The following is a 27229-nucleotide window of genomic DNA, read 5'->3' as shown; positions in this document are numbered from 1 at the left end:
TATCAGATGAATCTGACCCCAGATCTGCTTTCTGTGTCCCTGAGAGCACCATGCAGCCTTCAGTCTCAGCAGGTGTAAGTACAAACTAAACCTTATTTAAACTACACTTTAACTGACCCCTGCTCTCTCCTTTGACTGCCTCTCTTTCATTCTCTTTTTGATGGAGAGCTCTTTTGTCTGTATTCATTTACACTCTTACTGATGTGGATGAATCCCTGAGCAGCGACAGATCAGGTTTTAACACGATTCCTGTCAGCTGCACTTTATTTTGCAAATCACACAACGTGCACACACCTGAGCTGAGCTGCGATTTTGAGTTGTAAGGGCCGCTGTCGTTTGGATGCTAGGTTAAAGTTATTCCGGTTACCCGCCCTCGGGTTCAACGTTATTCCGGTTACCTGCCCTCGGGTTCAACGTTATTCCGGTTACCTGCCCTCGGGTTCAACGTTACTCCGGTTACCTGCCCTCGGGTTCAACGTTACTCCGGTTACCCACCCTGGTACCGTTGAGTTATTATGGCTCAGTGAGCAGTTATTGCAGCTGTCAGCTGTTTTCTGACGCGCAGGAGGACGTGAGAGCGTAGCTGTTGAAACAGTGCTCGGATTCATAAAGGCTGAAGGTGAACCACAGTTCTTTCTTTCACACTTGGAATTCTTTGCATGATTATCTGGGTTGGAGCATGTGGGAAGCCGTGACTGAGAAAGGTCTGAAAAGCCTTTTTATTGTGAGGCGAATGATTACTGGATGCCAAGTGAGTGCAAGCAGCCTTTCTTCTTTGGGTAAGCTGCTTATGGAGCGCAGGGCTCAGGAGGAAGCGGGTGAAGCTGCTCTGCTTTCGCTCTTATTATTCTTGTTAGTAACACCCACTTTTACAAACTGCAGTTTTGTGTTTTCTGCTTGTTTGTTTTGAATCGTGTTTGTGGGGAGACTCCACCCCCTCGCCCTTGTGCTGAAGGATTTCTGCAGGTGGAGGACAATGGCGAGAAGGTCTGCTGCTCTGTTTCTGCTGCTCTGCTGCTCTGTCAGTCGGGGCCAGTCGGAGGCTTCTGTCCCCCCGCCGGCGGTCATCTCCCAGGCCCTCCCCATCCTCTGGGATGAACTGCGAGGGCTGAAGGAGCTGGTGCTGAGCCTGAAGGCGGAGGAGGTGGGCCGGCGTCAGATCCTGAGGAGGGTGGAGAGCTGGCTGAGGGATGGAGAGGTGCAGGCCGAGCAGCAGAGACGGAGCCTGGAGGGACTGAAGGAGGAAGCGCTCCGACAGGCGGAGGAGCTGAGGGGGAGGGTAGAGGAGCTGGAGGAGCAAAGCAAAGGTGAGGCCTCCTCCGTCACATTAAGTGTCATAGCTGCTCCTCAGACTGAGAGGTGGTGCAGTGAGTTTAGCTGGTGTAGCACAGGTGAGTCCTGCTGTCCTCAGGTAGGCGAAAAACATCAAACTGTTTTGAGCCTAAACAGCAGGAACCTGTTCGTGTATTAATCACTAGAGGCTGTCGCATAACAAGAGGCAGAAGAGGCAAAGCTGGAGCTGTAGGTTGAGAGCTTCGTGTTCGAGCGGGGGGGTCGAAGTTAATAAAGCTTACAAAGGATTCTTGAGAACATTTAACACGTTACTTGATAAAAACTGTCCAGTAATTGAAATCAACAGGAAAACAACTATGCAGGAAGACCACGGAGGACTACAAAATACCAGCAAAAAAAGAATCCCCTATATCGAGCATTGATAAAAAAGAGAACCATGGAAACTGAAAGGAAGTATAAAACTTACAAAAATAAATGAACTAATATAATGAGATCCTGTAAAACAGAGTATTTCATTAAAAGGTTGGAACACAATAAAGATAACACAAGAGATATCTGGAACGTATTAAACAGTGTAATCAAAGATGGATCAGGGAATAACGATGGGTACTTTATAGAGGGACAAGAAGTATTAATAACATGGAAGAGATAGTAAATGGCTTTAATGAATTCTTCGTAAACATAGGGCCAAAACTGGCAGAAGAAATAAAGGTTGATGGGACACTGGTGAAAATACTGAAAGCAATAGAAGCTCAATGTTTTTAAGCGCAGTGGAAGAGAAAGAGATTCATGACATAGAGAACAAAACCAGTACAGACTGGACTGATATTGATATGGTAACAGTAAAGATTGATGGTGTTGTAAAACCATTAAAATATATGTTCAACTTGTCGTTTCAAACAGCGGTTTTGCTAAAGTTATTCCCATTTACAAAACTGGTGAAAGGCATCACTTTACAAACTATAGACCAGTGTCAATACTCTCCCAGTTCTCTAAGATACTGGAAAACTCTTCATAAAAAGATTTGGCAGTTTTGTGGAAAAACATGAATTAATGACAGATGGTGAGTATGGGTTCAGATCAACAGGTCAACAGCTTTGGCACTGATAGATTTAATGGAAGAGATGACAGAACGTGTGGATAATAAGAGGTACGCACTCGTTTTCTTAGATCTAAAGAAGGCGTTTGATGCTGTTAATCATGAAATTCTAATAACAAACTGGAAAAGTACGGGTTTAGGGGAGTGGTTTTGGACTGGGTAAAAATCCATGTAGAGAATAGGCAACAATATGTACAAATAAATGAATATAAATCTAATTTGATGGATATAGCTTGTGGAGTACCTCAAGGTTCAGTACTGGGTCCAAAAATGTTTATTATGTACTTAAATGATATCTGCAGAGTATCGGAGATGTTAAAGTTTGTAATATTTGCAGATGACACAAATATACTGTGTGCAGGTGGGGAATTGCCACAGGTTTTGGAGATGATCACACAGGAATTAACGATATTAAAGAAGTGGTTTGATATAAATAAATTATCATTGAATCTCGATAAAACCAGATTTATGTTGTTTGAAAACCAAAAGAAAAACATCAGTGTAGAAATATGTGTTGACAATGTATGTTTAGAAAGAGTCAATGAAATAAAATATCTTGGGGTGATCATTGACCACGAGCTGGAAGCCACACAGCACTGATGTTCGGGGGAAACTGGCACGGGGCCGTCGTGGGGAAAGCAAAGCACATGTTGGATCAGAACATATGTTATACTGTGCTTTACTACTGCCATATATGAGCTACTGTGTCGAGGTCTGGGTAAACATACAAAAGTAACACACTAACAATAACTATAATACAGAAAAGGGCCATTAGATTAATAATAATGTGGGTACAGGGACCATACAAATGCACTCTTTGTCAAAATGCAAGCTATTAAATTCCAAGACTTGGTGAAGCTTAAAACAGCGCAAATAATGTATAAAGTAAGAAATAAATTGCTTCCAAAAGAAATCTGTAAATGGTTCATAGAAAGAGACGGTGGGTATAACTTAAGAGGGAAGTGGAATTTAAAAATACAAAGTGCTAGAACGACTTTAAAAACGATGTCTATCTCAATTGCAGGAGTTAAATTATGGAACAGTCTAACTGAAGAAATAAAAGAAAGTAAAAACATAAAACAGTTTAAAATATAAAAACCTAATTTTAAATGAGTACAAGAATGAAGAAAACGGGGTTAACCCAGGACGGTGCTGTTGCTGGTAATGGTGTTGTTGTTCTTTTTGTTTGTTTGTTTTTCCATAACTTGTGAATCTGCAAATTTACACATTCTGTCTTTTTCATATGAAAGAAACTGTACTGTGGTGGGGCTTGCTTATTTCTTGTTTTGATTTCTGCATGCTTGGTTTGTTTTGCTTTACTTTTGTTTCATATGTTGTTTGTTTAATTTAAGACTAAAAGAAAATTAAATGAATGAGAGGTCAAACCTGAGGGGGTGGGGACAAATAAGTAAAAAACAAAAGCGCCATAAAACAAGAAGAATGGTGCCTAATGACAGAGTTAATAATACAGACTTTGTAATGTGTCACGTGAAGATTCAGCAGCCAGATGAAGTGTTTACTGGCAACTGACAGTGATAGCGGACATTATCATCACTATTCCAACAATCCTTTCCGCACAGACAAGCATAAACAAACTCGACTATCACTAAATCAAATTTAACACACGTTTGTAATGACGCCAATTCAGTTTACAATAGGGTTCATTCACTCGGTCAGCAGGGGGCAGTATCCTCGTACACTGGGGAGTACACTGCCATTAAACCAACAGAAGAAGAAGAAAACCCCTGCACATGCGCGGTACGGATCGGGAGTTCTGATCTGTCGCTATCTTTTTATTTGTTTTTGTCTACATTATATTAAATGTTTCATTATCGGAAACATTTTAAGAGATACTTGTTATTCTTAACATCTTAACAGATACTCTGACCCGTAACTATCGTAAAATGCTTCGACTGGAAGTAGACACCTTTCGCGCATGCGGGGTACCGATCAGGTTTCCGGTACGGATCGGGTAGCGACAAGCAGAACCGAGTTGTATGTGTGGAGGGACTAGGGATGGGTACCGGTATCCGGTGCCATGACGGCACCGGTTCTGACATAAACGGTAGTAACCAGACCGAAAAGCAGCGCACATTTCGGTGCTTTATTTTCCTGAGCTGTGACACAATCATTTTACGTTTCCGAGGACAGTAGGCGGGTCCAGGTACGTACGTTCTTTTAGAGCACAGCTACAGATTAAAAATGCCCAAGGCGAAGCGGTCAAAAGTCTGGCTGTACTTCACAGCAAAAGATGCAAACTCAGCAGCAACAAGTGCTTTAAGGTGATACTGTGCAAAGGAGGTAACACCTTGAATCCGATGAAACACCTGGCGACGCATAGCGGGTTTTTTTAAAAGCCGAAAAATGCGCCGTATTTGATAGCTTGCTGCGAGACCTCACACCGAGCACATCTACTGCGGTTGGGTTGCCTGTTAACAGACCCGGAGTTAGCAACATCCCCCAAAAACCAGAAGAGGAGAGTCCTGGCCCCTAGCCCTGTCAGTGTAGCAGAAATGATGAGGATGACGATGGCAGCAGCAGCCGTTCTTCTTGTAGCTTAATGTTGTTCGTGTGTAATTTATGTTGAGTAGGCTAACCACGTTGTTGGGGCGACTGTGGCTCAGGGGGTTGGGAAGCGTATCTGTAACTGGAAGGTCGCCGGTTCGATCCCCGGGCTCTCTGTCCTGGTCGTTGTGTCCTTGGGCAAGACACTTTACCCTACCGCCTAGGGGCGGCCAGAGGGACCGATGGCGCAATATGGCAGCCTCGCTTCTGTCAGTCTGCCCCAGGGCAGCTGTGGCTACAACTGTAGCTGCCTCCACCAGTGTGTGAATGCGAGAGTGAATGAATAGTGGCATTGTAAAGCGCTTTGGGTGCCTTGAAAAGCGCTATGTAAATCCAATCCATTATTATTAAATTAATGCATGTAAGGTGAACTAGCAAACATCATCATAGCTACATGCAGCTGTCTTCTTGTTTGATGGCAGATACTCCCTTCACCCTGGCCAAAAAGGCTAAAATGACCAAAGAAAAAGTGGAAAACAGTTAAACATGAGAGGATTTTGGACAAAGTTTGTGTGTTTTTTTCCATTGTTTAAGCACTGCTTCCAGCCAAGAGTGATGCCATATATGCCCCACAGCTGCAGAAAAGGCTAACATTGTTATCTTTTTACAAAAAACAGCTGAACATGAGAGGTTTTTGGACAAAGTTTGTGTTCTCCATTCTTTGAGCACCGTTTGAGCACCGGCACAGTTTCAAAAGTACCAGTTTGGCACCGGTATCGGATAAAACCTAAACGATACCCATCCCTAGGAGGGACAGTAACTGTGTGTGTGTATATGTAAGCATTTAACCCTTTAAGACCTACCATAGAACCAAGTCCGCCAGAGCTTATATTATATTTTTACATGCTGTGGAGCCATTTTTGGGAGCATTTCAAGTTGCTATACATCAATACAACCATTATAGCCCAGATTTTAATAATATGTATTCATTAAGTGCATAGTAATTACATAAATTGCAAAAAAGTGCAATAAACTACAAAAAAATTGAAAATCGTTTTTGATTTTTTAACATATATGGATCCAGGACCGAACCTGGCCTGGGTTCGGTCCTGGATCAGATTCTTCGGCCTCTAAGTCCGAGGTGGTTCTGATGTCCTGTGTCGTCCCTCAGCTCGAGCCGCCGACGTGTCGACACTTCAGTCCAGGCTGAACAGCAGCGAGCGCTCGACGGACGACCTGAAGAAGAAGAACTCGGGTGAGTCTCGGACCCTCGTCGTCACCTGAGCAGCGGCTCGCAGGTTTGTGGACCTTACACTGGGTTACTGCTGTGTCTGCAGCTCTGGCGGCGGAGCTGCCGTTCCTGCAGACGAGACTGAGGGCGAGCGAGAGCACCGTGGAGCAGCTGAGGAGGAAGAACGCAGGTCATCATCATCATCAAGCACTCACTGTTTGGTGACTTAGTTCTAATTTCATAGATTAACCAACTTTTCTTTGAAGCAGGAAGTCCCACTGACGGTATTTAAAGATGGACATAAAGGGTGTACATCTTTTATATACAGTCTGTGGCTGTGAGCCAGACTTATGATGAAAAACAGGAAGTTGTGTTTCTACTGACTGGTGACGCTGTGTGGCCACTGGGGGGCGCTGCTCACACTGACATTCAGTTGTACTTCCTCAGAAAAATTTCAGACTAAAAGTCTCCACCATTTTATTTTGTCAAGCAGTTGTGTGTAAACTTCCTGTGTGTGTTTGCTCGTTTTCAGTGTTGGCGGCCAGACTGTGTAACACCGAGAGTCTGATGGAGGAGCTGAGGCAGCAGATCTCAGGTCAGATTCGCTTCCTGTCCTGCTGACTCGAGGGTTGGCTTAAAAAATCACCTTTAAAAAGCTCCCGATAAAGCTCTGATAAAGACAAACTAGAATGTTCCAACTACAGGCCAATAAGTGTATTAAATGTAGATTACAAATTGTTTACGTCAATCATAGCACGGAGACTTGAAGGGATCATCCCAAGGATAATAAACCTAGATCAAACTGGATTTGTTAGGTCGCGCCAAACCCATGATAGTGTTAAGAGAACTCTGCAAATTATTAGACATATTAATTTAAATAAAATACCAGCTATATTATTGAGTCTAGTTGCTGAAAAAGCTTTCGACTCCTTGAGATGGGAATTTTTATTCCAAGCAATGCTTAGATTTGGGTTTAATGGGTCCATCATCACTATATTGAGGGCCTTGTATAATAGCCCAACTGCAAAAATAAAGATTAATGGTGAACTTTCAGATGCTTTTAAGCTTGAAAGGTCCACAAGACCCACTGAGTCCACTCTTATTTGCTATTTTTATAGAGCCATTGGCTCAAAGGATTAGGCAGAATGGTAACGTAAAAGGGATTAATATCGCTGGAAGTGAGCAGAAATTGGCCTTGTTTGCAGATGATGTTTTGGTTTACTTATCAAAACCTACCGAATCACTTATGGAGCTCATGTCAGTGTTAAAGGAGTATGGGCTATACTTGGGATATAAATTGAATATACAAAAAACACAAGTTCTTAGTAGCTTTTATAGCCCCCCCCCCCCCCCCCCCCCCCCCCCCAAATCTGCTCAACAAATACAAACTAAGCTGGGACAAAAGAACTATCAAATATCTGGGCATAAATTTATCAATGGATATAACCAGTTTGGAAGAAATCAACTACTCCCTACTTAAAAAAGATATCATGCTAGATATTAGCAGATGGTCATTAATCCCTTATCTAAGCATTTCTTCTAGAGTGGACATCATAAAAATGAATATGCTCCCAAAGATATTGTACTTATTCCAGTCTGTTTCTATAGAAAACCCTGATAGATACTTTGTAGAGTGGGATAGGACCCTCTCAAGATTTATATGGGCAAGGCAAGGCAAATTTATTTGTATAGCACAATTCAACAACAAGGTGATTCAAAGTGCTTTACAGAGACATTAGAAACAAAAACAAATAAAAAGTATGATTTAAAATTGATTAAAACAAGCAAACAAACTAACTAACTAAACACACACATTTCACACCTGTTCGCGCGATCTGAACCCTTATCGTAAGGGGAGCTACCAGTCCTTCTGTGGACGAGCTACTTTCTATTTTAAATTCCCTGAATTTAAAATACTCTCTAGACCCAGCTGGGGAGCTACCCAGAGCTCTAACCCACTTAACAAACAAGCAAACAAACAAAACAGTATGTAAAATCAAAACAGATAAAATCAGAACAGTAGATAGTTAATGTAAGTTTTGAAATTTAAGCTTAACTAATTAACAAACAAACAAAACAGTATATAAAATCAAAACAGATAAAATCAGGGTAAAAAGCCAAGAGTTAAGTTCAAAACACTTCAGCTTCCCAAAGATAAAGGAGGATTAGGCTTCCCTTGCCTACAGGACTACTACAGGGCAACACAAATAAGAAATCTGGTGGGCTGGTGTAAACCTGGATACTGTTCAAGATGGAAGGAAGTGGAATTGTCCTTGGGAGGTAATTTTCCTGTCGGGGCACTGATAGGAGATCCTTCAGAGTTACGACTCCTGGGAGACCCGGGCAACCCTTGGATAGTAAGTTCAATAAAAATATGGGAAAGAGTACTTAAAAAGTACCAATTAAACCAGAGGGCCGGATTCCTTAAATGGTTTGCATATGACCCAGAATTTTTGCCTAGCAAGATCGACTCGACATTCAAAACATGGGCAAATAAAGGTCTCACCACATACAGTACCTTGTTGAAAAATGGAAAAGTGATGAGTTTCCAAGACCTTAAGAAAAAATTCGGGTTGCAAAATCAAGATCTTTATTTAGATATTTGCAACTGAGGGACTTCCTGAATAAAAAGCTAAAAAATTCTCAGTTATCGACTGGGAATGAAGAGATTATAAATATATTCGAGAACGCATATAGAGATGCACCCTATCAAAAAATTATTTCCAAATTATATTGTTCACTGATCAATCTACGGGGTCATGATACAAGATATGTTAAAGGAAGATGGGAAACGGAGAGCAATCTATTCCTAACAGGAGAGGAATGGGATGGGTTTGTAGGCAGCAGTGGTCAGTAACAAGCTCCCCCTCGTGGAGGGAATTCAGCTGGAAGAATGTATTTCGTTATTTTATTACCCCAGCCCAAAAATCTCAGAATACAACATGCTGGAGGCATTGTGGACATGCAACATCAAATCATTTCCACATTTTTTGGGAAGGTCCCCGTGTGGTTCCATTTTGGAAGGAAATACATAAGGACAAGGTCATGGAAACAATCTTCCAAAAGAAAATACAATTTCATTTTGCATTGTTGTACCTAGGCAACCTAGAGAGTCTTAATCTATGCAAACCGGATAAGTATTTGTTCAGTGTGCTGTCGGTAGCTTGCAAAAAGGCCATAACTCGCCTTTGGATTAAAGAGGATATTCCTACCATAGATGGATGGATTGATGTGATATATAATATTTTTGTTATAGAAAGACTAACTTTTAGGCTAAAGTGCCAGGCGGACTCATTTGAAGAATATTGGTTGAAATGGTTGAAATATGTACAAAATGGGAGGTCCGATTTTGTATAATGTCATTGTATTTCTTGGTTTGTTTGTTTGTTCTTGTGTTTTGTTTGGTCTTGTTTTGGTCCGTTTGTCTCTTCTGTTGTTGTTCGCTTTGGTTTTGCTTTCCCCCTCACGGTGATTAAATTGAATTTGTTGTACATGTTGTATAAATAAGAAAACTAATCAAACATAAATTTAAAAAAATTAATAAAAAGCTCCCGTCTGAGATTTTTAAAGGTGATTTTTATAATTGATGCTGAATGTTTAAACCATCACCACCGGGGGCGCTATTGTTTTCCGACTAAAATTTCATTTTGTCCCCGCCCACCTGAGCGTTTAATGTTGCATGTCGACACTTTGCAGAGTTTCCGGCCTCCAACGCCTCGTCTCTGACGCCTGACATGTTGGAGCTGGAGGCTCGACTGGGCGCCCGTCTGGAGGAGCTGAGCGCTGACGCTGAAGGTGAGTCAGCTGATCAGCTGTTCATGTGCAGAGTGACGCTGCCGGGTGGGCGTGTTGTTTGCAGCTCTGCGGGGTGGACTGAAGTCGCTGCTGCAGCTCAGCTCCTCACCAGGTGCAGCATCCGTTCGTCCTGCAGGGAATGATTTCACATCAGAGTTCAGAGAGATTTCATTTCATTCAACTTTATTGATCCCGAAGGAAACCGGGTTAAGGTGTCGGCGTTCCAGCGCCACCTTACCCTTCAGACCGTACATTATGCAAACATCACATAAAGAAGACCGGTCAGAGAGGAAGAATGATGGAAATACACAATATGAGGAAAGACGAGGAGAAAAACGAACTCAGACTGAGCTCCTGAAGGGAGAACAGGAAAAACTCCTCAATTGTTGTTCTAGTTTCAGCCTCGGAGCTTCCAGCTGGTGGAGGAAGCTCGTGATTGTTTGGGTTTAGGGCGAACAACTGCATGTCCATCACTGGTCCCAATTCAGTGTTATTCACAACAACGGTCGCCTCACTTTTGTTTCCCACTGTGCAAGAATTTGCAGGCTAGTTTAGGACACATTATTTCACAGTGAACCTCTCTATCAAACTTTGCTGCCACACCGCCCCCCCCGGCCTGTGCTTCGAGGTTTCTGGTAGTTAGAATGACTCGGGGGTGTTGATTCATTTAAACTAACATAATCATCCTGCTGCAACCAGGTTTCTGTAAGGCAGAGTAAATCAATTTGTTGATCAATTATTAAGTCATGTACTAACAGAGACTTGGAGGAGAGAGACCTAATATTTAATCATCCACATTTCACTGTTTTACTCTTTGGTTCAGATGTGGATACTGTATTGTTCTTTCTTTGTGTTTATGTTTAAGTTGTTTGTTGCTGGTTTTTAGTTTGTTTTTCGTCTGTTTGGGAGCTGACACAGTCTCTATGGTATGGAAGCCCGTTTCCGCCACTGAATAAAAAACAAAACAAAAACAGCTAGTATCCATAACTCAAAATTTCGAGTTACTTTTCTCAAAATTTCGAGTTAGCTCTCCCAATCAAAAATATATGTGAATGAGGTCGCTTTCTTGTTACCCGGAAGCATATGGCGCAGAGGAACGCGCTCTCAAAAACGGATCCCAACAAATTGGCGCTTTCGCGAGTACGTTTGCTGATAGTAACACCATGTGATTCAGCTAATAACACGGGGATTTCATCATTTGTGAAGCCAGGCTGAAAACACTCAGCAATCTCTGCATTCACGACTGGATGTAATACCGGTAGCTTAGCTGTAGCATTTGTAGCTGAGGGCTTCAGCTTCCAGGTAACAAGGAAATGACATCATTCACGTAGATTACTGATTGGCAGCGCTAACTCGAAATTTCGATTTATTAACTCAAAATTTTGAGAAAAGCAACTCGAAATTTTGAGTTATGGATCTTTTTTTTTTTTAAGTGGCGGAAATGGGCTTCCATACTATGGAGATGGGTTTTGGGGGTTAGCAGGAGGAGAGAAGCTGCAGAGAGGCGTGTAAGACTGCAACTCTGCTTCCTGGTCCCAACTCTGGATAGTCATATTTTGGGGGGTTTGGTGTTGTCCTTGGGTCATTTTTGTCCTCTAAAGAAATCTTTTGCTATCAAAAATGTGTTTTTTATTCATCAAATGGTCTGAAAATAACAGACGTTATTCATTACTATGCTATGCATGATTGGAATAAGTTTTAAGTAATTTGATTTATTTATGGGATTTTTATTGGATTTTATAACATTGGTGGTCCTCGTAGGACAAAAATGACCCCAAAGTACAAAGTGTTGCAAAGAGCCGTATTTTCACAACATACTGCTTTCATACATCTTTGATCTTGGATCACTGATGTGTGGGGTCAAGCACTGGTCATAACAACAACAACAGGCAGCACAATGAGGAGGCAGGTGCTCTATATTCAATGAAATTTTATTTATACAGCACCGAATCACAACAACAGCCGCATCAAAGTGTTTCGTATTGTAAGGTAGACTCTACAATAATACATACACAGAAAGTATGCTCACAAGCCTCCATTGCACTGGAGATTTGCATACTTTGATGAGCATACTTTTTTTTACCATGTTGTGCAAAGCAATGACCAGTAGGACAAAGCACATATTGTCCTCTAGTATAATGAGGAGGGAGAATCAATGTTCAGGAAGATCCAGGGTTAGAAGATATAGAAAATATTGTCAATATTTAGAGCACATGCTACCCTTTCTCTGAAAAAGCACATCAGCCACCTGCAGAAGTGGAAGAAGGCTGTGAAGTGAAGAAAAGTGATGAAGAATCTGAACTATGTTCAAGTAGGTTCTCAGGCATCCAGGACATGGTAGTCTGAGGAGCTTGGAGAGAAAGTGACTGGGCTTCTTGAAGTTTCTTGAATTTTCAGAATGTGAAACTGAAATAGAAGATGTGTCAGAGGACTACACATCATCCATTTCAATTATGATGAAAGAATCAAGCAGGAAAGAGGAATCAGCTGAGACAGAGGAATATTTGCAGTAACGTGAGGAAACACTGATCTGGTCTTCTAACCTTCCCAGTGACAGACGATGCCTGACTCTCTCATGTGCCTCAGAGAAAGATGATCTACCACAGTCCAAGCACATGTGCCAGGTCCCATACTCCTTCAGTGGCTTTTCTACTCGAGTACTGAAAGCATTATACACAGTGTATTCTGCTTGTATTCTGCTTTTTAACGTTCACATGCCAATGGATGCATCAGAGACCAAGTTGGGGTTCAGTAACTTGCCCAAGGACACCTTGGTAAGAACTCCAGACTAGAGCACACAGAGATTGAACCAACAACCATCCAATTAGCAGATGACCTGCTCTACAGCCAACTCAATGATGAACAAGGAGGGACAACAAGAGAGGAAGAAAAATGGACCGAATGCAGCTGTAGGCATATGTGGGTGTGTTGATTCTTACTGCCGTGCATCCAGTAGAGTCGCTACGGCCAGTTTATGACATCCTGAGTCTGGTAGAGAAGTTTTCATGCTGACACAAGATTAATCATAGAAGCACAAAAAGGACATAATTTCTTGATAAAGACACAATAGATGATCGTCGTTCATGACACAAACGTGCTCCCATGAGGTGTATGGAACAAGTGGGTGTTCCTCCTGCTGTGATGTAAGATCCTGGTACTGATGTGACTGTATGAGCACCAAGTCCCCTTCAGAGGACTCTGTCCCCTCCAACAGAACATCCAAGTAAACCAGGGAGCTATGAGATAAAAACATGAGCAGCATGTGATGCAGGTCCAGCTGTACATGGAACATGCTCGTGTACGATGGCAAACCGTCTGTCCTGCAGTCAGGACACGCGAGTTGTCCCTAACATTGCAGGTTTCCAAAAGAAAACAATCACCAGTAACAGCTTGTTTACTGTATATGACCCTTGGCCTGCAACTGCAGAAAGAAAGCTGTCCATGATGGGACCAGTGCAGAGGAATAAACCTGAGCTTCCTCCTGCACTTGGGTCAAATATGGACACGCCTTTGTCCTCATGAAAGTTTGCCTTCACTCAGACTCATGCCCTGGTGTTCCTACCATGCCAAAATATAGAAAATTGTCAGGCAATGAGTTGGAATAAAGTTGAATAAAACCTTGAAACACAGAGATGGATGCTATTTTATACTTGTTGCTTTTATAAACGGTCAAAGCAAACGGGGTCATTTTTGAGCCCAGAGGACAAAAGATGTGATTATTTGCTGCCAGTAAAAAACTTGAAGTAGTTTAAAAACAGCTTTCTAAATTAACTTTGACATAAACTCGTCTGTGATAATCTGTCAAAGCAGCAGACTCTGGCTGTGAAACAATAATCACAATAACTGATGATTTAATTTATTTTTTAACCGAAAACAAAGAAAAAATTCATTTTTATGAGGTTTTTTATCAGATTTAAATTTGAAATGGAATAAAAAAAAATGTGTCAAAATGTTTGAATTAAGTTTTAATAAAAAGTAGGGAAAAATCCACTTCATATTAATTAAGTATCAATCAAAGCAGATGGGGACATTTTTGACCCCTGAGGACCACAGGTGTGTGGAAATCGGGAGGACATTATGAGGGTTAATAAATGTGTCCAAAGTGGGATGGAGCAGCTCTCATAATCCTATCAATTCTAGCTCTCCCGTTGCAGAGTTGTGAGCTTCTCCATGATTTTATCCAGACTGTGTTCAGTTAACAGTGTGAGTGCTCGTGGGATTTTGAGCAGCTGTAACAGGTTTTCATTATTCGTCGATACGCCAGGGCCGAGCAGCTCCAATCAGCAGGAAGCCCGTTATCACAGCCCAGAACAGGTCGATGTCTTCAATGTCCTCCTCTGAGAGTGTTGGCAGACACACGATGCGCCGGTGTCGTGCCAATCCGGCAGCGCACGTTCCTGCAGGAGGATCAGGCTCCCAGCACCCAGGTTTCTCATCGAGAGGGTGTTAGTAGTGTTTAGAGACCAGTTGATCAAATCCATAATTCCTTGTTATTCTTAGAGAACACGCGGAGAGCGTCTCCGAGATGAGACGAAGATAAGGGAGAGGAGACCGGAGAAGATGCGACTGCCTCCGCCGAGAGCCAGGAGAGAAGATTAGAAAAACACAATTAAGTTAATTCTCACCGTTGTGTGCATGAAACTGAGACGGAAGTACGCCGTGAGATTTATAGTCTGATGCAGCAAGACGCACAGAGAAACGAGCGCCAGCGTGTTTATGTTACTGCGAGGAAGCAAACACGTTCACGGAGAGCATCTCTGCGAGTGCTCGTGTCCGTAGATTACTGTTGAAGCCGTTCGTCATCAAACATGTTTCACCGACCCTCCATCGCTTTTGTTCTCACATTTCAGTGGAGTCGGCGGAGGTTTCGGCGCTCGGCAGCAGGCTGAGTGAGGCTGAACGCCGCTTGGATGAGCTGCACACACAAACCTCAGGTGAGTCGGTCCACAGGTGTGAGTTACCTGCAGCAGCTGCAGCTGACCTCAGAGCTCACCTTTCCAGATGTTCACCAACCTGTTTGTTTCATCGGTGTTGGCTGGATCCAGATGTTGTGTCCAATGATCAGATCTGTCTGCTGTAACACGATAAACTGCGTCCGTGTCGACTGGAGAGCGTGTCCCTCAGACAGCTGCTGAAGACGTGTGAAGGACGCGCTCCAGTCCTGTGTTCATAAACGAGCTCTGATCCAGTAAAGGTGAAGAGTTTCTGCATAACTGGGATCGTCTCCTCCCCTCTCAGCTGTCACAGCCTCGTGGGAAGAAAACCTGTTGGCTGTGAAGAGTCAGGTGCAGCAGCTGGAGCTGACCGGCACAGGCAAGTCAGGTGATCTGAGGGTGCAACATGTGACAGCATGCAGCTGCTCTCAGTTTACCTGTGATGTGTTTCCTGTGCTGTTTCCAGCTCAGACCGACTCAGTGAAGCAGCTGCAGCTTAAACTAAACTCCACAGAGCATCAGATCCACGAGCTGCAGACTGAAACATCAGGTAAGTGAATGAAATCTCCGGTGAAAGGAAGCGTATGTGTGTGAGGGCCCTTTGTTTGTCTACTGTTCACGTTTCAGATCAAAGCTCCAAACTGACGAAGCTGCAGACAAACGTGAGCGCGAGCGCGAGCCTGCAGGGCAACCTGAACACAGGTACAGCTGTCAGAGAGCACGCAGTGAGAATCGCTCTGAGCACGCTCACAGCTGCTGTTTCTGTTTAGAGATGTTCACCAGGCTGAGAGACAAACAGCTGGAACAGCTGCTGTCTGAGCACACAGGTAACACACTCTGACTTTGACTTCATCCTGAACCGAGCTGGTTCTCAGAGGAACTCTTCATGGCTCCGTCACACTACAGTAAAAAAGGCGGAACTCTTTTGTGTCTGGGAACATTTGGTGCTGCCCACGTCGCATTCACTAAGTGGCTGTAAACTGGTCAGCCTGAGGTCGAGTGCTCCGCCTCGGTGCGAGCACTTTGCCTCACAAGGTGACTGCACAGGGCGGAGCCAGCAACCGTGATTTGACTGACACAGTCATCATCACACTGGTGAAGGTTATTTCCAGTTCATCTCAGTCTGCTGAATATTGCAACTCTTAGCGCTTCTTGATGCACCAAGATGGCAGCTGACTGCGAGCGGTCGCATATTTGAAGCATTTCTAAGGAAACGAGATCCCAAGTTCATCTCACATGGCCGCAGTACGGCAAACACAGTTTCCTGCCTGGTCTGGTGATATCGTCTTATTCATATTCATCCAACATCTGACTTTGTGTACGAAAACTGTAGTTTATCCTCACATTTAGATTTAGCTGTTCGAACTTCACTGTAGGATTTGTGTTTGCATAGATAAAGCGTGTGTGCGCGCCTGCGTGCGTGCGTCAGCATGATCTGGTGAAAGCTGCGTGGCCTGACCATGTTTCACTCTGTTACCTGCTGGGGTGCAGAAGGACGAAGCGTCCTCCTGGAACAGTAAAGTCTGCCCAGAAACAGCCCGGCTGGGCGCTGTAACTGAAAAGATACAGAGAGTTTGTGCGATGCTATTAAAGGGACGCTGCAACGCTCAGAAGAGTGTACTTCAGACACACACTCGGACACACACACTGGTTCAACACAAACTCAGCAACGTAGCTGTGCGGAGCTCAGACCTACACTGGCACCACCAAACAGCCACAACATAGAAGAGCCACCTCCACGGGACAAGACATGGAAGTCCATCTGCATCTAAAGGTCAAAGGTCACTCTTTCGAGGATGCCAATGTTCACATGTTGGACAGAGAAGACAGACGGTTTGAAAGAGGAGTGAAAGAAGCATCTGTGTTCACTGTGAACAACAGTCTTTGAACGCAGGGCGGGGCTTACGACACCATCTGTCTGCCATCTATAATCCAGTCTGAGATCCTTCCCAGACGCCTTAACGCCCACTCACATCCTCACCTCAGGAAATCACATGATAGGGTGGGGCCAGGTCTCATCCTGGCTGATTGGGACCCACACCTGTTTTCACACCTTGGTTTGTGTGATTAGGTAGAGGATCAATAGTTGGTCCACGACCCTCTCAGGGACTCTCCACCATTTGACCCTAGGACTGAAGAAGCTTTTTGGAAGTCCAGACGCTTCTGTTTCAGAGCTGCTTCGATCACACTGATCAACAACGATTTTGAACAAGTTGCTATTTGGATCAGTTTAGTTTAATGGGATACTTTAGTCATGTGTGCCCACCTTTGATTGTAAACCTTCATACAGCCAGAGCAGAGAGAAACATTCAGTCATGTAAGGATCTAACAAGGTTCCCTGAAGAACCATCAACCGTGTTTACTTTACTTTGCAGAGATTATGAACCAACTGAGAGATGGTGAAAAACGGCTGGAACAGCTGAAGGCTGAGCACACAGGTAACACACGAAGCTTTCAGACTGGCATGTTGTACAAATGCTCATGCGATACATGAACGTTACATCCACACAAACAGAGTGAAGTGTTGCAACTTTATGTAGCAAACACTGAACTTTGAAGCTGAAACTGAAGAAAATTTTAATGCTTCCCTGGAAGCTTCAACAGTTTCAGTAATGAATAAATAAGATTTATTTTGAAAATCCTCTGATTTACCGTCGGTATAAACAGTGAGTTTGGACGCTGACAGAATGATGAGATAAAACAAACGGCTCCTCCTCCCAGTGCTTTGATTGGTCGACACTGACAAAAATGATTGTGTGGTGTTGACGATTCAGACTGAGATGAAAACTGAGCATGTTGATCACTCTGTGGACACATACGTGCTGGTGATTGTTGCAGCATCTGTCTCCGTTTCAGTTTAACAACATTCAGGCCAGACACACTCAGGATCATCTCCCAGGACAGAGATCGGAGTGTCGTCTGCGTCTAAACAGAGACTAACCTGTCATTCACACTCGATGTGTCGCTGTCAGACCTGTGATGTGTTTCCTGTGCTGTTTCCAGCTCAGACCGACTCAGTGAAGCAGCTGCAGCTTAAACTAAACTCCACAGAGCATCAGATCCACGAGCTGCAGACTGAAACATCAGGTAAGTGAATGAAATCTCCGGTGAAAGGAAGCGTATGTGTGTGAGGGCCCTTTGTTTGTCTACTGTTCACGTTTCAGATCAAAGCTCCAAACTGACGAAGCTGCAGACAAACGTGAGCGCGAGCGCGAGCCTGCAGGGCAACCTGAACACAGGTACAGCTGTCAGAGAGCACGCAGTGAGAATCGCTCTGAGCACGCTCACAGCTGCTGTTTCTGTTTAGAGATGTTCACCAGGCTGAGACGTGGAGACAAACAGCTGGAGCAGCTGCTGTCTGAGCACACAGGTAACACACGAAGGTTAACGTCACACCTTTGTACCAACTGTAGACATTTTAAAGCAAAGCGGAAACTGAGAACCTGTTTAGAAATTCTGTGTGAACGATGACAAAGTGGTTTGTTGTGCAGCCGTGGATGTCAGATTGAGATCCTCTGAGACACAGCTGGAACAGCTGGACACTCGTGCTGCAGGTACCGTCATCAGCTCCTACCTGAGGTTTCAAGAGTCGCTCATTAAAGCTCTCAGTCAGACATGAAGTGACACTGAGGTGACGCGTAGCACCCTACACACCACTGTTTATTGTTGCTGTTGCTCAGCTTGCAGAGCAGATGTTTACAGCTGAAGACGCAGATGAAGGTCGGGGTCTCATTTGTTCTGCAGGTCATTAAAATAAAAACTGTTTTCAGGCCGTGACATCGAGCTGTTGGCCACGAAGCTCAGACTGAACGTCACCAAGCGGCAGGTGGACGAGCTGACGACACAAAACACAGGTGACCTCTGTTACGTTGCCGGACTGTCGGGAGGTCTGATGGCGTTTATCCGAGTTCACAGTGTCACGCTCTGTTTTCAGTGCGAGCCGCTGAGCTGGAGTCTGTTTCGGACCGACTGACGGCGGCACAGAGACGCGCTGATGGTAACGAACGACCTCGAAGCTTTCTGCGTCCGATTAACTTGAATCACATCTGAATGTTTTCTCTCAGAGCTGCAGGTCAGGCTGAACCAGCTGAGCGCCTCGTCCGAGGAAGCAGGTCAGCCACGCCTGCGGCACTTTAGATGTCCTCACCAGCCAGTTGTGGGTTAAACATCACATCTGTCTCTTCTAGGTGAGCTCAGGGTGGCGTTTTCAGCCGGTCTGACCGATTCAGGGTCAGTGGGACCGTTTGATGAAGAAACAACTCTGATCTTCTCCAAAATCATCACCAACATTGGCGAAGCCTACAACCAGACAGCAGGTAGAGCGTGCCGCCCACATGACGCTGAAATATTCAGCTCCACGTAACATATGTTTGACTGCAGAATTATATTAATATTGTCAAAGGTGGAGGGGGTGGAGCTCCTCCCTGAGGTGCTTGTCTGATTAACACCTGTGCTGGTCCTCAGGTGTTTTCACGGCTCCTGTCAGCGGACTGTACGTCTTCAGCTTCACGGCTGCAGATTACCTGAAAGGCTACATGGGCCTGTACCTGTACAAGAACGACAAGCCGATCGTCTTCAGCCTCGACCTGAACGACCACGGCGGCTACGCCTCCACAAGCAACGCCGTGTGTCTGCAGCTAGAGGAGGGCGACCGGGTGCACCTCGGCCTGCCGGCCAGCTACCGCCTCTATGACGACTCGCGAAACTTCAGCGTGTTCTCCGGCTTCCTGCTGTTCCACCTGTGATGGCGACGTCCTGGGATGCACCCAGATTATCCAACCTTTGTACGGCAGAGCGAACAGGAAGTGGGATGAAAGAGGCCACGCCCTTAATAACGCAAACTTTACTCTTTACTCTTTAATATAACGTAAAGCGGAGGAAATGATCCTGTAAACAGGTTTAACGAGTCTCACTGCTGCTGTTTCTGCTCCAGTGATCATTTCATGGAAAAGTCTCAGGAGGAGCGTGATTTTAGCCCCGCCCCTGTGAATGTAGCAGTCAGTGAAATAGCGTTCTCGTCTATCGATCAATAAAGTTTTAACAGACCTGCTGATTCTTGTTTGTTCTGCAGTAAAGTCTGAGATCACAGCGAGTCTGAAAATTTTATTAAACGTGACAAAAAAACATGAAAACGTTTCAAACTACAAATTTATCCCCACAAACACCCGAAGACATCAAAATGCACGACCGCGGTAAAAGCAGGGCCGGTCGGCGTGAGGCGAGGGGGCGGAGTCAGTAGTGTAACAGCTCATCATCACAATAAATACAAAGTCCTAGCATCAGATCACAAAGTGTGGTATTGCTCAGTCTAACGGCGATCAATAATCCGATCGCTCCTTCAGACTGACGGCCGCTGGGAAGTTCGAGGAACGAGAAACGTCTTTGATAAAAACGAATAAGATCATTGCATCAGTTTAAAAACAAAATGGCTTCAGATCCTTCCGGAGGGGGGCGGGGTTAGAGGGACGGGGCTCAGGTGCTGCTGTTGATCCTCCTGTGAACCGCCTGCAGGAGTAGCAGCGAGTACTCCTCCAGAAGCGCTGCCGTCTTCACCTCTCCCACACCTCCCAGCCCCCCCTCCGCTGCCAGCATGCCGAGCGGCAGGGCGTCAAGCTCCGCCTTCATCGCCTGGAAGGCCTCTGATAGGACGCGGGACATCTGGTGCTGGTCGAGGGCGGACTCATCTGAGGAGGAGCCACTCACCTGGAAGAAGAGGAGGAGAGGTGAATACTGCTGTGACCATCAAACATAGATGGTAAGGTGGGCGGAGTTTGTTACTCACTCTCCTGTACAGGTGCGTCGCTTTCTTAAAGCAGCTCTGCAGCTCATTGGTCAGAGCCCTGCAGCTCTCCACACTGATTGGCTCGTCTGCATAAAGAGAAAGCAGCAGGTGAGGTCACTCGAGCGTCGTTTTATTTATTTAAAAACAGACTGTAAACAATGATGCGATGAAAGCAGAGACGACAGAAACGTCTCACCCGTCACACAGGAGAGGAAGGGTGAGGAGGAGGAGGAGCCAAAGAGATGACAGGATGAAGGGATGAAGAGGAGGAGGGTTAGAGTCCAAACCTGCGTCGTCCATCTGCCCGGCGCCGCCGTCTGTAGGAGGCCCCGCTTCTTGTCGTGCGGGAGTCAGGGGGGAGACGGATACCGGAGGAGGCTGCGAGGAGGATGAGGACACCGTTGAGAAAGGGGGGAGGGAGGGTTTGTCAGGAAGCGGCCTGCTGCTACTGGAGACGCGAGCCTGGAGACAGCGGGTGGGTGGGGGCATCTGGTTACCATGGTTCCCCAGAAACGAGGAGCAAGACGAAGAGACGACAACTGGGACCACAGCTGCGTGAGGGGGCGTGGCCAGAGTAACAGAGGGAACCACGGCGACAACAGGAGGTGGAGTCTCTTTGATTTGAGATGAAGGAGTCGGTGATGTCACTGCCAGGTCGTCAGTGGGTTCGGGGACGTTAAGGCCATCGCCCATGGAGACAGAGCGGGACATCTTAGCCATGGAGCTGGCGGTGGGGCTCATGTAGGAGCGCGGCCCCGATGCAGTCAGGGAGGATGACGAAGACTTCCTCGGGGTGGTGGCGGCCAGAGCGGCAGCAGTTTCCTGTGATGGGGACCTCGGGGAGGCAGGGCTTGGTCTCTGAAGGGGAGGTGCCGTAGATGGGGGGCGTCTGGGGGTGCTGGGAAGGGTGACGGGACGCTCAGGGGGAAGGAGCAGCTGAGGGGGCACCTCCTCTCTGAAGGGACGAGAGATCATCTGGGAGATGGCGGAGTCACCTGATGATGAGAGAGACAGGAAGTGATGTAATTAGGTCCAACAAAACATGTAAACTCAGAGTAACACTGAGACCGTTTCCCCCCGTGGCCCTCCGTGTTTTTAATCTCCAGTGTGTGAATAGTCGAGACCTTCTCTGATTGGTTCAACAGTCTGCGGAGTAGCTAACGAGTTGGAGTCACAACACAGAAACTCTGACATCACACAGCAAGCTAACGTTAGCTAACACTAGCCATAAGCCAGCCCGTTTAGAGTAAAAGATCCTGCAGACTGAAATGTTGCTGATATACAAATATTTCAAAACTTGAGTCGGAGGAAATAGTGTGAAACAAGCTGTGAGCCATCTTTGCAGTAACATCTTATCCTGAGAGCTGGAACTGGACACTTTCAAATTCATCAGGTAACGTCATGAACTGCCACCAAATTTATGCAGTGTGTTAAATTCTTGCCAGCTAACGTGAGCTGCTTGTTAACGCATAAAGCAGGGGCGTCAAACTCAATCGCACAGGGGGCCAAAACTCAAGGCCAACTTCAGGTCGCGGGCCAAAGAAGATAAACATTTATTGAACACTAAAACAATGTTTTTTAAACATAAATGTGAATAAAAACAGACAGGAATATTATTACAGATTAAATAAATTTAAAAAAATAAACTTTAACTTTAAATATTTTGCTCTTCATAAAAATATATCCTGTCAAAATTATGCAAGTTAGAAATATGAACATGCTGCCAAAACCCTAGAAAAAATAAATGAGAGCAAACACAAGGTTGGAGCCGCATGTAGACGGAGCTGGGCGTTGCTGCAGGAGTGGAGCTAATAAACTGTGTGGGCCATTCAGTGTCGTACTTTCCCTGAGTGCATCATTACACTGCAGCTGCATCTGAATCTGCACAGGTGCAGCTCAGCAAAGTGCGCTGACTTGGTTCAACATTACTGCAACAGGGAAAGTGAGGCAGGTTGCACTGGTGCATTTGTGACAGCTTCACTTTGTTATTTTGCTCTGGTGACAAACGTCTGCTGAAATGTCAGATTCTTCTTTAGCTCTTCTACTTCCTGTAGTTTCTGCGTTTAGGTTTTTCAGCTTATCCTGACGTCAAAGGAGCTTGGAAAGAAAAGCGTCTGGACTTCTTTGATTTGCTTGAAGACGTTTCACCTCTCATCCGAGAAGCTTCTTCAGTTCTAAGGTTCACAAGCGCATGGCACAACACAGAAGAGCCACCTCCACAGGACAAGACTCTGCAGTCCATCTGCATCTAAAGGTCAAAGGTCACTCTTTCGAGGATGCCAACGTTCACATTTTGGACAGAGAGGACAGATGGTTTGAAAGAGGAGTGAAAGAATCCATCTATGTCCACTGTGAGCGACCATCTTTGAACAGAGGCGGGGGTTTACGACACCAACTCTCTGCCATCTATAATCCAGTTTTGAGATCCCTTCCCAGACGCCTTAACGCCCACTCACATCCTGGGCCGTCTGACCTCAGGAAATCACATGATAGGGTGGGGCCAGGTTTCACAATGAACTCACCCGAAACCCTGGCTGATTGGGACCCACACCCAGTTTCACACCTTGGGTCAGGCGATTAGAGGATCATCAGGGGGTCCTTTTGTCCCTCTGTGGGGGGTCACTCCCACTAGGTTATATCTGGGACTCTCCACCATTTGACCTTAGAACTGAAGAAGCTTCTCAGATGAGAGGTGAAACGTCTTCAAGCAACTTAAAGACGTCCAGACGCTTTTCTTTGCAAGCTCCTTTGACTACGATGACCTGGATGACTGAGAACCTTCACAGACAGCTTATCCTGATGTTTTGTCTCGTAGTGCCGTCTTAAATTAAATTCCTTCATTACAGCCACATTAGCTCCACTAATAAGACACACGGGTTTACCAGCCTGTCTGTAAACATATATTTAGCCTCCCACTGGCGCTGAAAGGCTCTGCTTTCAGAATCAACTTTTCTCTCCACCATTGTGAGCGGCTAGCTTCAGTAACAGAAGTTTGACTTGATTGACGTGGGAATGTTCCCAGTTAGCCTAGCCAAGGAGGCTGCAGCGCTGCATTATGGGATCTGTAGTTTGTATATTATTAGCGCCTCATATCGCTGGGCCATGCATAACAATAATAATAACTCTGTATAAAATGATCTCGCGGATGTGATGTGGCCCGCGGGCCTTGACTTTGACACATGTGGCATAAATGAAGTTAACAGAGCCACAGTGCTAACTTATATCAAACAGCGTTGGTTTTACTGGCTCAAATCAAAGACGTAACATTTAATTTCTACAGTCACAGCCAACGTGGGTGTGGTTAGCCTGCTAGCTTTAATTTAGCTTCTTTATGTCCAGGTGAGCGCTCATACTCAGGTGTACAGTGTATGCAGCTGCTTGGGGGTCCACAGTCTCTTTTGGTTCTTGTGCTGTTTACCTGTTTGTGTGGTGATCTGAGTGTTACCTGTGTCAGTCAGCAGGCTGTGGACTGACTGAGCCTTTCGAAGTCCAGCAGAGTTCAGATGGGAGGCAGCAGCCCGGGCTGTCGGTCCCTGGTTCCTCCTGCACTCCACTGCAGTTTGGGCCTTCTTCTTGAGCGGGGAGGGTCGGTGGACCTGCTGGGTCGAGGGGGTCTCCTCCTCTAGGATGCGGAGCTGGTTTGAACCATGGGGAGGCTGGGCTTGGTCCTGAAATGAGGTGGCCTGAGCCTGGTTCTGTTTTTGGGTTTGGTCCTGGGTCCACGGCACCTTCCCGTCCTGCCTCTGGCTCTCTTCCATCAGAGGTCGGACCTCGGAGACCAGCGGACGAGTCTTTGGCTCCCCTGCACCAGCCCCCGAGGTCCGAGATGGGAGAGGAAGCACGGTCCGGCTGAGAGAGCGAGAGAAAAAAGGTCTGAGTGATCTACCACACGTGTGCGTGGAGACCCCACAGAGTCAGTGTTCAGGCCACACTGTGTCTACAACAAGTATTCTCCTGTCCCATAGCTGAGCTGCACGTCTGCATTCAGGAAGCTGTTATCGTTTTTCAATAAAGTTTGGTTTAAATGGACCTGTGTGTGTGTGTAATTATTGACCTGTGTGTGACGGTAATCCTACCTTGTGGCTGTGCTTTGGGTGAGGAACCTGGACGAGATGCTCAGACTCTCACTGGAGCTGTGAGACGCTCTGCTCGGACTTCCTGTCAACACACAGGTCACATGTTCAGGTGTAGGTGAGTCTGCTGTGATTCAAATCCTGTCGCTTAGGACTGGGAGGAAAAATGCTGAAATCAGTTGCTAAGCTCTGCCGCCGTACCTGAGGCAGAAAGGTCAGCGAGCGTCACAAAGTGCTCCTTCAGGAACGCCTCCTGGTCGGGAGTCTGGGGTACGGGTTTCCTGCACTCCCCGCCACCTGGTCCTCTGTCTTCCTCGTCCTCCAGCTCAGAGGAGTTTCCATCCATGCTGAGAAGCTCTGTGGGCTCCGAGTCTGATGGGCAGAAGAAGAGGGTTGGGCTGATAAAGACAGGTGAGAGGAAGCAGCAGCGAGGCGGCTCACAGACAGGTGAGTGCATCTCACCGTATCCTGCAGGTCTGCTGGGACTCGACAGTCTGGAGCTGAATCCCAGCGAGCAGCCGCTGTCGGGACTCGGTTTGTCCGGCCGTGCACCTTCAGCAGCAGGACACGCCTCCTTCACCTGGAACTCACTGACAGCAGGGGGAGGGGCTTATTTGCTGGTAAAAGCTAACGTCATCTGTGAATTCTCAGGACAGGAAGCAGTCCTACCTGCCTGCCAGGCTCACTCTGTCCTCCCATTGGTCCGGATACAGCACTGGGTTCTCTCTGTCTGCGCTCTGATTGGACAGGAGGATAAACTCTGGTCTGTGTACCTGTATGTACAGGATGACATCACACATCTGAGTAAGGTTCAGCTCACAGTGCCCTTCAGAGCTGGAGCCACAAAGCAGCATCAAACCCACGAAGAACTTCCTGCTGTTACTCAGTGGTTCAATCCCAGTCTGCACGCCAAGTATAACTGGGCAAGATACTGAATCCATCGGAGTGTTAATGTTAGACAGGAAGTGTGTGACTGTATAAGGGAGGGAGACAGGAAGGGTGAGGCGGAGCGAGAGAGAGACAGGGTGTGCGGCAGAGAGAGGGTGTGGGAGTCTGTCTCTCTCCCCACACCAGCGTGTGGGAGCGACAGGGTGTGAGTGAGAGAGAAACAGGGTGTGGGGCAGAGAGAGAGTGTGGGGGAGGGGCTTATTAATTTTTTTTACCAGCTGCGCCCCTCCCAGATCACAGTGAGAGACGCCCCTGACATACACAAACCTGCAGGCTGATGGTGCTCCCAAGCTCCTGATTGGTCCTGTGAAGCTCCTCCGCACCTTGACCCTTCCTCATCTTGCTGCAGTGGGAGTGGCTAACATCAAGTGGGCGTGTCTTCACAGAATAAACAGGACCGTTAATGCTAGTTAATCACTTGCGGGTGTTTTTTTTGAATAGTGTCTCTGAGTGTCCTGACCTCCGCCTGCTTGTCGGGGCAGAAAGAGTCCAGCAGTCTCAGGTCCAGCATGGACTTCACCATCAGAACCCCGTCAGCGTCGCACATCCTCCTGGACCAGCGCCGGCGAGGGAGTCGCGCCCCAGATAAGCCCCCATCCTGCTGAGTCACAAACAGAAGCCCTTCAAATATCTGCTTGGGTTACATCATCAGATCATATTTTAAACATTAGTTCAGTTCTCAAACCCAGCAGCTGTCTGTTATACATTTGAGTGTTCGTTCTAACGTCACACCTGTTGTTACATACGTACTATGTTTATTAGAGGAGCTTAACTTGTTTCTGTCATAGAGCTTATTAGACATAAATATGTAAATGCAAATTTTGCCGATGAGCTTAAGATACTTTAAAAAAAACAAAAAACAAACAAAAAAAACCTATCTTTTTATCTGAAGTCGGATTTAACGAGGTGGAGCTTTAGGCCTAATGAACAGAATCAATAACGATCTACCACGCCTGCTTTATCTTTTCCAAACTCTCCCCACTGAAATCCCGAAACAACAATTCGTGGAATGGGACAAGATAGTTTCCCGCTATTTATGGTTGGGGAAAAAACCCAGTACAGTACACTACAATTACCAAAGGACAGGGGCAGTCCATATTTACCATGTCTGAAGGACTGTTATTATTCTGCCCGGCTACGGCCATGAGTTTGTTTATGTGATTCTTTGTTTAAATCTCGGTGGAAAGACACAGAAGAACGAGCTACTAATGGCCCTCCAATCCAAGCCATAGTAGCAGACGGTAAACTAAAGTCGCGTTTGAAAGATCCTGATGATCCCTGGATAAAATCAACTTTTAAGATCTGGAAGGAGGTGTGCCGAGAGAACAAGCTTAACAAGGCAGAATTGATGCTAAGATGGTTTGCTTTTGGTACAGGGTTCCCGCCCAACCAGGGTGACATCATCATAATAATCATGATAATAATAAATTAGAGAAATACAACTGGGAACTATTACTTACATCTTACTACAGTTTTGAGAAATTGAAATTCTGTTGGCTATTTGCATGTTGTAAAGTTCCTTCTGTAAATTCTTTGTACAAGATCGCCAATGAAAACTACAAATATATA

The 27229-nt window shown here is 45.7% G+C and overlaps 2 protein-coding genes across 11 annotated transcripts in view; one reads left to right on the top strand and one right to left on the bottom strand.

Moving 5' to 3' along the window:
- The first annotated feature begins 332 nt into the window (after window positions 1–332).
- Window positions 333–19903, top strand: LOC113011646 (restin homolog). 8 transcript variants are annotated; one of them, XM_026151244.1, is made up of 20 exons: window positions 337–751; window positions 956–1307; window positions 6069–6152; window positions 6235–6318; window positions 6661–6723; window positions 9825–9923; window positions 14774–14857; window positions 15162–15236; window positions 15324–15407; window positions 15485–15559; window positions 17233–17295; window positions 17861–17944; window positions 18022–18096; window positions 18165–18227; window positions 18349–18411; window positions 18628–18711; window positions 18792–18854; window positions 18922–18969; window positions 19045–19173; window positions 19322–19903. In XM_026151244.1, the coding sequence occupies exons 1-20, from the start codon at window positions 680–682 to the stop codon at window positions 19600–19602; spliced, it is 2025 nt and encodes a 674-aa protein (XP_026007029.1). In that variant the 5' UTR covers window positions 337–679; the 3' UTR covers window positions 19603–19903. The 8 variants fall into 8 exon arrangements, with proteins under 8 accessions (XP_026007035.1, XP_026007030.1, XP_026007032.1 ...); XM_026151249.1 differs by having other exon boundaries at window positions 339–619; XM_026151248.1 differs by having other exon boundaries at window positions 686–779.
- Window positions 19904–19945: 42 nt separating this feature from the next.
- Window positions 19946–27229, bottom strand: part of mapkbp1 (mitogen-activated protein kinase binding protein 1) — a 31704-nt gene continuing 24420 nt past the window's right edge. For 2 of the 3 annotated variants that reach the window (XM_026151241.1, XM_026151243.1), the window contains 10 exons: window positions 26121–26261; window positions 25928–26038; window positions 25382–25485; window positions 25175–25302; window positions 24914–25084; window positions 24716–24797; window positions 24085–24488; window positions 20927–21634; window positions 20640–20725; window positions 19946–20560 (listed from right to left, as the gene is read on the bottom strand). In XM_026151241.1, the coding sequence (XP_026007026.1) occupies window positions 20330–20560; window positions 20640–20725; window positions 20927–21634; window positions 24085–24488; window positions 24716–24797; window positions 24914–25084; window positions 25175–25302; window positions 25382–25485; window positions 25928–26038; window positions 26121–26261 (2166 nt within the window). In that variant the 3' untranslated portion in view covers window positions 19946–20329. The remainder of the gene's footprint in view (window positions 20561–20639; window positions 20726–20926; window positions 21635–24084; window positions 24489–24715; window positions 24798–24913; window positions 25085–25174; window positions 25303–25381; window positions 25486–25927; window positions 26039–26120; window positions 26262–27229) is intronic. The other variant, XM_026151242.1, reaches the window with a different exon arrangement.

The sequence above is a fragment of the Astatotilapia calliptera genome, chromosome 19, assembly GCF_900246225.1.
Source record: "Astatotilapia calliptera chromosome 19, fAstCal1.2, whole genome shotgun sequence".
In the NCBI taxonomy this organism is placed as follows: Eukaryota; Metazoa; Chordata; class Actinopteri; order Cichliformes; family Cichlidae; genus Astatotilapia; species Astatotilapia calliptera.
Note: the sequence above shows the minus strand (reverse complement) of the source record. Positions and strands in the feature narration are given on the sequence as shown.